At 45.3% G+C, this 10,124-nt stretch overlaps 1 protein-coding gene across 1 annotated transcript in view; it reads left to right on the plus strand.

Moving 5' to 3' along the window:
- NAA25 (N-alpha-acetyltransferase 25, NatB auxiliary subunit) overlaps window positions 1-2,228 on the plus strand; it is a 129,910-nt gene extending 127,682 nt beyond the window's left edge. Inside the window, exon 24 of the mRNA XM_082243438.1 lies at window positions 1,485-2,228. Within this exon, the coding sequence (XP_082099564.1) occupies window positions 1,485-1,607 (123 nt within the window). The 3' untranslated portion in view covers window positions 1,608-2,228. The remainder of the gene's footprint in view (window positions 1-1,484) is intronic.
- Window positions 2,229-10,124: the final 7,896 nt, after the last annotated feature.

Here is a 10,124-nt window from a genome sequence, read left to right on the forward strand (position 1 = left end):
CCCCATACCTTAAAAATAAAATTTTTGTCTTGGCAGTAAAATCTGTTGGGATACAGCACAGGACATGGGTCCCACTTTTGATATCCCTATTGCTTACTGCAAACCCAAGGCTAGCTACAAATAGGCAGCTTATATAGGAGGGTGGCCCTGCAGCATTCTTTTTGCTAGCATCCAATCACCTGAAGGTAGCTGCAAATAACCCATAGTAAAGACTTAATTTCCTGTGTACTGTACTACCTCACTGGCCAAACCAGCAATGTTGCTCTGTTTCTACTTCCTTGCTTCGTGTTGCCAGCGTGTAAAGGGTGTTTAAAGGAGTTGTAAAGGAAGAAGATTTTTTATTTTAATGCATTCTATGAATTGAGCTAAAAAACCTTCTGTGTGCAGCAGCCTCCCCAGCGCCCCCTAATACTTCCTTTAGCCCCATCTCTGTCCATTGATGTCCAAGAGTCCCTCAGCCATCCAGGACTCTCTCTCCTGATTGGCTGAGACAGCAGCGGCGCCAAAGGCTCCCACGGCTGATGATCAAAGTCAGCCAATCAGGAGAGAAAGGGGAGGGGGCTGAACGGCAGCCTTGTGTCTGAATGGAGTAAGCTGCTTGCTGTGGGGGCACTAGACAGGAGGGAGGGACCCGAGAAGAGGAAGATCTGAACTGCCTTGTGCAAAACCAACTGCACAGAAGAGAGAAGTAGAACAGGTTTGTTTTTTTTTCTTTTTTTGTTTTTTTAAATAGGCTTTACCACAGGCATGTCCAACCTGCGGCCCAGGGGCCACATGCTGCACAGAACCCCAGGCAATGCGGCCCACTGCCCCCTGCCAATTTTTTTTATTTTTTTTGCTGGGGAGGAAGGAAGTCAGGTCGGGGGCATGGCCACAGCGGCTTCCAACTAAAGGTAGGCAGAGGCTGCCTTGAGGGGGGGGGGGGGGGGGGCTTGAGCATGTGCAGTGTTTCTGACTCTTACCACCATGACCACTTCAAATCACTGAAGTGGTCATGATGGTTAGAGGGTTTCTTTAATATCTCTCAGAAGTAGTAAACCTCTGTATACTGATTCCATTTCATTTGATCATCCTCTTGTTGTGTTAAATTAGTGCGGGGGGTGCGGCAGCGTGGGAAGGGCACGATGGCATTTTATTACTTGTATACCTTAACTATAGTGTGTGTGTATATATATGTATATGTGTGTGTGTGGCCCGAGAAAATCTCTCTACACTCAATGTGGCCCAGAGATGCCAAAAGGTTGGACACCCATGCTTTACCATAACTTTAAGCTGCCCATACGCCAGTAAATACTTCCAATTCCCATCATTTATGTGCATACTCTTTGACATTTTTAATGCATTATAATATGTCGAGAGCTTAAAAGAAATCTGTTTATTTCTGTAGATTTAAAGTTATATTGATTTGCTATATTGTATGGCTTGCTGTGGTCTGCTGCTTTTTGAGTGGTGTTTTTTCTTACATTAAGATCTTTGTTTTTCAGGAAGAAAAGACATTTACAAAGCAGTCTATTGACAAGGTTCAGAACAGCTATCTGCACTCTTTACAAGAGGTTGGGGATCTCATAAGGAAAAAACTCGAAACCATTAAGAAACTCAAGCTCTAGAATGTGAATAGGAACTGTATAACTATAGATACTTTGATGGGCTCCTGGCAGACATCTTAATCCAGAACTTCCCAAGAGGATGCATGAATGACTTAAAAACTGATTTTTTTTTTTTTTTCCCTTTGTTTTTTAAAGGTGTTGAGAATGGAATTTATACAGCTGATTTAAATTATTGTACATAAATTAAAAGCAGGAGCTGCCACCTGCCATAGACCACTTTTTATACATGTCCATGAACTTGCAGCAGTGAGGTTTTCATGCATTTTTTTTTATCTTCATGCAACCTTGGAAACTCTGTACCTGCAGCAATAGAAATTGGCTTAAAACCAGCAGCTTTTCTTATTCCTTGCCGTTTAGGTGAATTTTATTTATTTTTTTTTTTTTTTGCTTGTTAGGAATTCTATTAATCTTTTTATTCCATGCTTTTTTTTTTTTTTTTCCTCTGCTCTATTAGCTTTGCAGTTTGTCCTCTCTGATCTACCCTCTCCTCCTAGCAGCTGTTTTAATTTATAGGAACTAAAATATGTTTGAAGATAACACAGAATTGGATGGTTGGTTTTTAAGCTGATGTCCGGATCATTGATGTGGTGGATGCAGTCTAATCTAATGACGGCTGACTTTGAAGTGAGACTTGCAGTGCTGTGGCATTACTGTCAGATAACTGGCGGAGAAAGACCTCTTAATCAATAATTATCAGCTAGCCACTGTAATTTGCACTGCATTATTACACCAATGCGACTGTGTATACTGTATTCTAAGGAAGAAAAACAAAACCTAATGCTGCTTGGTTACACTACCAGTCTAAGCAAGAGACTAGTTTCTGAACCTAACTGTTTTTAAGTTAGCCAGATGCTGTTACTTTGCTTTCTACTGCAGAAGGAATATTCAGAAGCAACTGGTTCCATTATGCTAAAAAACAAAAAAAATTTACACCATTTTGTATGCTTATTTATGCAGCCCTGTCACCCAGTACTGGTGTATATTTATATAAATATAGATGTATGTATATTTGTATAGTATAATATGATGTACATACATATATGCATACAGTCAGATACACATGTAATTAAATGGTTAACCTTAGCCATACGCGCAGAACAACAAGCCAGCATGGAAGGAAAACCATTGAACTTGGCTTGCCAGGTGAATGTAATATTTTCACAAATATTCTACTTGCTCTGACATTTTCAAAAGCTAAATATGAGATTTCTGAGACCCTGACAGTCAGGGCATTGTCATAAATTACAGACACATTTTGTTAGTGATGCTAGGTGGTTGATGAGAGTATTTTTAAAATAAATCCCTACATAATAAGCAATGCGTATGTTTTTTTCCTTTTTTGTGGTATACAAATTATTGGCACATTACTTTTTAGTTCAGCTGGAAAACTGGTTTGTTTAGTCGTGGAAGAACATACATTTCAAAATATATAGAACCGGTCATTTCTTATATTTCCCTAATGTTAAATTACAATTCAAGCCAAACACCTAAATACACAACTGAAATGTATGTTTACTGCATTACTGGCTGAAAGATTATTGCAATTCTGTTCAGCTTGAAATTAGTACACTTCTGCCACACTGCATACCAAGACAGGTGGCACACTTCTTACCAGATTTAGCAATGCAGCCTCTGCCTTCAGCCAGCTCACTTTTCAAAATGAAGAAAAAAGGTTTTGGCTTGACTTAAACACACCATTGTACCTACCAGCAATTCTGGAGAACATGACTTGTCATTGGTCAGGAGCTAAAATGGCATTGGTGTTTTAAATGATATCTGATAATATACATTAATTAAGTTTTCCTTTTCTAGGCTTGCTAAGAAAAAACACGAAATAAGCTGTTCATGACCTACTATAGCTCTTGCCCTTTTTTGTATTTCTAAAACTCTTATTTAAAACAAAACATAAAATAATGTATTTTGATGACATTTTGCTTTTACTGAAGGTCTCCTATGATTAGAATGCGCACTAATTATTTGGCCCTGAAGCATGCATTGTTCTTGACTGCTGCAAAGTGGAGGGGATAAGCATGAAATACATTGATTCTGGTGCTGGTATGGTTATCAATGCGTTTTCTTATGTACAAATATCAGACAGACCATGTATGTTTAGTGTCTCAGTGAGTTTCCCTCTTATAGTTTTGTCTGCTTTCCAAAATGAAGAAAAACAGGAGGGCTTGACAGAGTTCTTATAGTGTAGCATGTTATTGCAGAAGTGAAAAAAAAAAAAAAAATAGGCGAGGTGTTAAGTTATTTACGTTTGTAAAGTTTGCTAGAACTCATTGGAGTGTCTGCGTTAGATGGCTGTTATAGAAAATATTTCTGTCTACTTGAAGACTTTTGAGTTTGCTCTCTGGTCACACATGATTTTTATGGAGGTCTGGTGCTTTTGGGTTAGTGGAGGTGGAGTTGTGGGTCTCCCCAAAAGGGAAGGAATGCAGTGGCTTCGAAATAGAGCGGCTATCAAGAAAACCTCTTAGAATGGACACAATGGGGTTGCTTTACTAAAACTGAAGAGTGCAAAATCGGGTACAGCTGTGTATGGTAGTCAGGTAGTCAATCGGCTTCAAACTTCAGCTTGTTCCAGCTTTGACAACCAAAACCCCCCTCGAAAAGCTGAATGCAATTTGTGCTGGACATGCGCCCACTTCAGCCCAGGGTGCATTAAATGCAAAACTAAAAACACCATATTCTGTACAATGTACTTGCCACTGTTGCCTGTAAGGGATTGACACCAGGCACAAAATACTGTGGGCTACCTCCTAGGGCCTTAACCCCCTCTAGCCATCTTGCCCAGTTTGATGCCCTCGTGGAGGTTTGATTCATTGAGTCCCAACTTCACTATGTATTCTTCTTTATCCCAGTGCTGCTGGTAGATGCAGACTGGATCTTGATATCCATGGAGTCTTGCATCTACCACTAAATCTAGGTTTCTCATTGATGGAAACAGCTCCAGAATCTTCTTGACCATTGGGTTATGCTGTCCCCTACAGGAGTAGGACAGGTAGGCATGAAAAAGCTTTACCACCCTTATGGGGCAGTCCCAGGCATTTCGTTTTTTTCTGCCTAGTAAGGACCTAGTTCTTGTCGGGATCTAGCTTTTACACTTTTTTTTTTTAAACTGACTTTCTTTCATTCAGTGACGGACACAGCTCCATGTCTTCTAGACCCTTGGGCTTATGTTGTGTTCTCTTCAAGAGTAAGACTAGGCGGAAACAATTTTGGTTACACCCCTGAGGCAGTCCCAGGTGGTATACCATTACTTCCTGCTATAGGACTTCAGTTTTTTTTTTCTGCCTATTTAGGAATAAGGAATTCTACAAGGGCGCTTAGAGCCTCCTGGGCCTTACGTTATCAGGCATCAGTGGGTTCAGGTGTGCAAAGCAGCTACATGGTCGTCTGTACACACATTCACAAAGTTTTTATAAGGTGGGTATACTTGCATCTTCGGCTGCTGCTTTTGGCCCGCAAAGTTGTGCAGGCTGCGGATGCAGAGGCTCCCGCCTCTTGAGGGTGTATTTTTTTTCCTGGTGCTAAGCTCCAGTTGTTCCTGGTTGAGCTCTTTTTTTACCTGGTTGGCTATGTTTAGCATTGTTGGGAATTATATGCATTGCCGTGTTCTTGCCACCCCTCATGTTGATACTGCTTTGGGACATCCCAAGGATCTAGAAGACATGGAGCTGTTTCTGTCGGTGAATAAAAGCGAAAACTTGATTTTTGGCTTACTGTGAAATCCTTTTCTCTGAGGATCACTGACGGACGTGGCATCTGACCCTCTGGGTTGAGTTAAGTATTCTTCTGACACTGCCTTTTACAAACTGAAGTCCTATAGCAGAAAGTGATGGTATACCTCCTGGGACTGCCTCAGGGGTGTAACCAAAACTGTTTCCGCCTTGTCCTACTCCTAAAGAGAGACCAGCATAAGCCCAAAGTCCTAGAAGACATGGAGCTGTGACCCTCAGTGAATCTCCGAAAAGGATTTTACGGTAAGACAAAAATCCTTTTTTTTTCTATTTATTTTCTGTTCCTGTGAGAACTATGATCAACTGCTCGACTGGATATTCTAGATCCTTACGGTCTTCCCAGTCCAGACCTCAGCTTCGCGCTAGATCGGCCGTGACATAGCCCCACTGGACGGGGTCTGGCCTGTGAGTTAAACCTGGTCCAGGCCTGAGTCGCAGTGTGCCTCCTGGCCTACAGCACCCCCATTCCGATGGAGAGGTGGTCTGCCTGGAGCGGTACCCCACCCGGTTCCCTGGTATGGTAAGTAGTGTCCCCCGTTCGGGGTGGACATGGGCCCCTCCCTGGGATGGTCTGACCCCTGGATTCCCCTCCTTCCCACTCGGGGTCCCGTGTGGACCATCCCCCCATCTACCCACACCTAGCTCCCCCCCACACCTGTTTAACCTGTGGAGATGGGGGGGGGGGGGGTGCACCATTGGCAGCAGAATGTCTGGTTTTCAGGGGGAGATGGCTTGGTGGGGGCTCCTGCCTTTACTGCCAAAAAAAAATTTTCCCTGGGTTTCCTGTGGGCCCCGGGAGCCGTGTGGAGCCTCCTTTTTTTTTTTTTTTTTTGTGGAATGCCTGGCTGTAATATCGGCGGCCATTTTTGTGTAGTCCGGTGGCCATTTTCTTGTGGTTTACGATTGATTAGAGCAGTGGCCATGTTTAGGAGCAATGTGGGCGGTGATGCGGGGTTGGACCTTTAGTGCTGACTCCTGGACTTCCTCTTTCTCTCTGATTGCCGCATGGTTTACAGCATCCGGCGCTCTGCTCTGTGCTGACCTGGGATGGTAAAGTTCTTGTGGGTGCCTTGTGGCTCTCCCTCTCTGCTGTAGCAGCGGTTGAGTTGTGCTGGGACCTGTAGTACTGCTAGTGCGGTGGTGGGGGGATAATTTAGCAGTGTTTTTTTCACCTTGCCTTTGTGGTTACCTGGTTATCATGGAGTCTCTGGAGCAAATCTTACTCCCTGATCAATCTCATAGCTGACGGGCCCTTCTGGATCCCAGTCCCACCCTCTGCAATGCAAAAAAAGCATCCACGGCCTTCACCTGCCTTCTCTGTCTCCTCAGATTCTGAGTCTGATCTGGCTGCCGCGGATGTGAGTCACCCTGCTGGGTCTGCGTCCACGCACCCTGAGTGCTCTGATTGTGAGGATGATTCCTCTTCTACTGCAGCCACGCATACAATCAGTGCATCCACCAGCACTTTTATATCAGTGCGGGAAACTTTAAAAATGGAGGATGCAGCTGCGGGTCACCTTCGGTACCTGAAAATCCTCAAAAGCGGCTAAGGTTTTTCCTTTTGCTGCCTATTTTGACAAAATTGTCGCGAGTCAGTGGGGTTGCCCTAAACGCAATGTGGTGGTACCTAAGCGTTTTGCTAGAAGGTACCCCTTTGAAGAGTCCCTGTTAAAGTGGACGGTCCCACCTGTGATGGATTCTCAGGTTTCCAGGCTGAACAAATCCACTCTTAACTCCGATGGAGCAGGCTCCAGCATTTAAGGACCTTTTGATAGGAAAGCGGAGACCTTGGTCTGGCACATGTTTACAATGACCGGTTTGGTCCTTATGCCAGTGTTCACAATTGCCTTGGTGTCCCAGATCTTGGTGGCGTGGGCTAAGCTTTTGCGCCAGGATCCGGGAGGAGGGAAAGAGCTTCCCCCTGCCTTAGCAGAGCTGGTGGATCAGTTGTTCCAGGGGTAACAGTTTATCTGTGATGCCTCTCTGGATGTGGCTCCCTTCGTTTCTAGGCTGTCTGACAGCAGTGGTCCTTTGGTGCATGATATGGCTAAAATGCTGGTCTGCGAACCAAGCTTCCAAGAAGGCCTTAACGGATCTCCCCTTTGTGGGGGATCGCCTGTTTGGGTCTTCTCTGGATGAAATCATTAAGGAAGTCACAGGAGGGAAAGCGTACTCTCCTTCCACAGGCTTCCAGGGTCAAGGAGTCTATTCACAGATGTCCTTATTTCTCGGTTCATAGGTGGCTTTTTTGTCCCTCCAGGGTCTCGAGACGAAGGATCCAAATGCGTTCGAACCATCTCCGGAGGTTCCAGGAGGCCCTGGCCTGGTAAGCTGAGAGCAGGTTCTTCCAGACCTGCAGACAAGCCCTCTTCTGCCCTCACCCATTACTGGGGTGGGGGGGATGTCTTTTCTGGACCCGTTGACATCTGATTCAAGAAAGGTGATTGATTCGGACCGGCTACAAAAGCAAATTTTGGTCTTTTCCTCCTAGAGAGGTTTTTTCCTTTCAACCTGCATTTGTCCCCAGACCACCTGTGTGGTCTCTTCGGGGTGGAACAAGATTTGCTACTACAAGGGGTGATTGTCCCTGTTCCAAACTCTGAACCTTTTCGGGGTTTTATTCTAACCGGTTTACAGTTCCCAGGAAGGAAGGTAAAGTTTGTCCAATCCTGGATCTCAGCCTTGAAGTGCTTTTGCGAGTACAGAAGTTCCGGATGGAGTCCATTCATACGGTAGTAGCATCACTTCATCAAGGGGGTGGCCTCTATCGATATCAAGGACGCTTACCTCCATATCCTGATATGTTCCGATAGATCCCTAAGGGGATCTTCTGGCCTCTATCAATATCAAGGACGCTTACCTCAATATCCCGATATGTCGGGCATCAGCGCTTCCTCCGCTTTGCCATGGGCGAGGAACATTATCGATTTGTGGCGTTACCATTTGGTCTCGCCTCAGCTCCTCGGGTATTCTTGAAAGTGTTGGCCCTGGTGTTAGCATTGTTGCGACAGCGGGGGATTGCGGTACTGGGGTACCTGGTTTATCATCTTCTGCGAGCAGTGTTCCGACTGCTCTAAAGGACAACCTGGACATCAATGCAGGAATTCGGTTGGACTTTGAAAAGTCTGCTCTAGTTCTGTCCACCAAGTTGGACTATCTGGGCCGGACTCTGGACTCGGCCATTCTTCCACTGGACAAGCTCCAGAAGCTGCAGGATGCCATTCTACTTCTGTTGTCCAGCATTCGGTTGTCTCTCAGGACTTGCATGCGGGTGCTGGGCCTGATGGTGTCTACCTTCAAGGCGGTTCCATTTGCACAGTTCCACACGAGACCTCTGCAGAAAGATTCTTAGTGGGACAAGAATCCACAGTCTCTAGACAATCTGATTCTGCTGAGCTGGGGTCCGAGAAGGTCCCTACTCTGGTGACTTCACTCTTCGACAGGGAAAATCCTTCCTTCCCCTGTACTTGAACGGTGGTCACCACGGATGCCAGCCTGTCCGGGTAGGGAGGTGTCTAGGCACAGAATGTGCTCAGGGGGTTTGGGCTCTGGAAGAGTCCAGACTACCGATCAATGTACTGGAACTTCAGGCAATCAGACTGTTTGGCATATTGGTTTGTCTTCAAGGGTGTCCAGTATGAATTTAATCGGACAATGCCACGGCTGTGGCATATGTCCCTCACCAAGGGGGCACAAAGTGTCCTAGTGGCTCGGGAAGTAGCCCACATTCTAAGGTGGGTGGAACATTTTGTTTCAGCTCCCTGCTGTACATATTCCAGGGGTGGAAAATTAGCAGGCGGATTACCTCAGTCGACAGGCCTTGGACCAAGGAGAATGGTCACTTCAGCCGGGGGTGTTTTTAATCAGCTGTGTCTCCAGTGCCTGTTGGCCTCTCGCCTCAACAGGAAGGTGCAGAGATTCATGGCAAATTCTTAGGATCTTATAGCTGACGCCACAGACGCACTGGTGGCTCCTTGGGGCCAGTACCTTCTGATATACGCCTCCCTCCCCCCCCCCTCTGTGACAAAAAGATATTTATCCTATCTATAGATATAGATATATATATATAGATATATAGATATAATCTGCTAGAATCCCAATAGCTTGTTCATGTATTTGAACGATCAGGCGCTAAAGGGGTGTGACCACATAGTAACCCTACACATTCTGGATGGACCCTCTGCACACTGCTACATCCTTTCCAGCAAACTATGCAATGAAAAAAAAAGGCTTGAGGTTTTGGTAAGCAGATCTAATTCGACTGGTCGCCGATGTCCCTTGGAGACTCCCTCCCAGAGAAGACCTATTGGCCCAGGGCCGATCTTCTATCCTGCTTTACAGTCGCTGGCTTTAACGGCTTGGCATTTAAAAGCCAAGTGCTGAAGGAGAGGGGGTTGTCTGACTCTGTAATTCCTACACTGTTAAAAGCTTGAAAATCTACCTCCTAGGAATATTCACCATCGTGTCTGGAAGTCGTACATTGCGTGATGCGAGTTTCTCCCTGTTCCTTTTCGGTGGCTCGAATTTTGGCATTCCTCCAAAGAGGTGTGGAAGAGCACCTGGCCTTGAGTACCATTAAGGGGCAGGTTTCGGCCTTGGTGATTTTATTTCAGCGTTCTTTGGCTACGCATTCCTTGGTTCGCACCTTTGTTCAGGGGGTTTGCCACTTGGCTCCACCTGTGCGGTCTTCGTTGTATCCGTGGGATCTCAATTTGGTACTGTTGGCTCTTCAGAAACCACCTTTTGGAAATATTTACGAGATTCCTCTGCTTGC

The sequence above is a fragment of the Pelophylax lessonae genome (assembly GCF_965119305.1).
Source record: "Pelophylax lessonae genome assembly, chromosome: 1".
Lineage (NCBI taxonomy): Eukaryota > Metazoa > Chordata > Amphibia > Anura > Ranidae > Pelophylax > Pelophylax lessonae.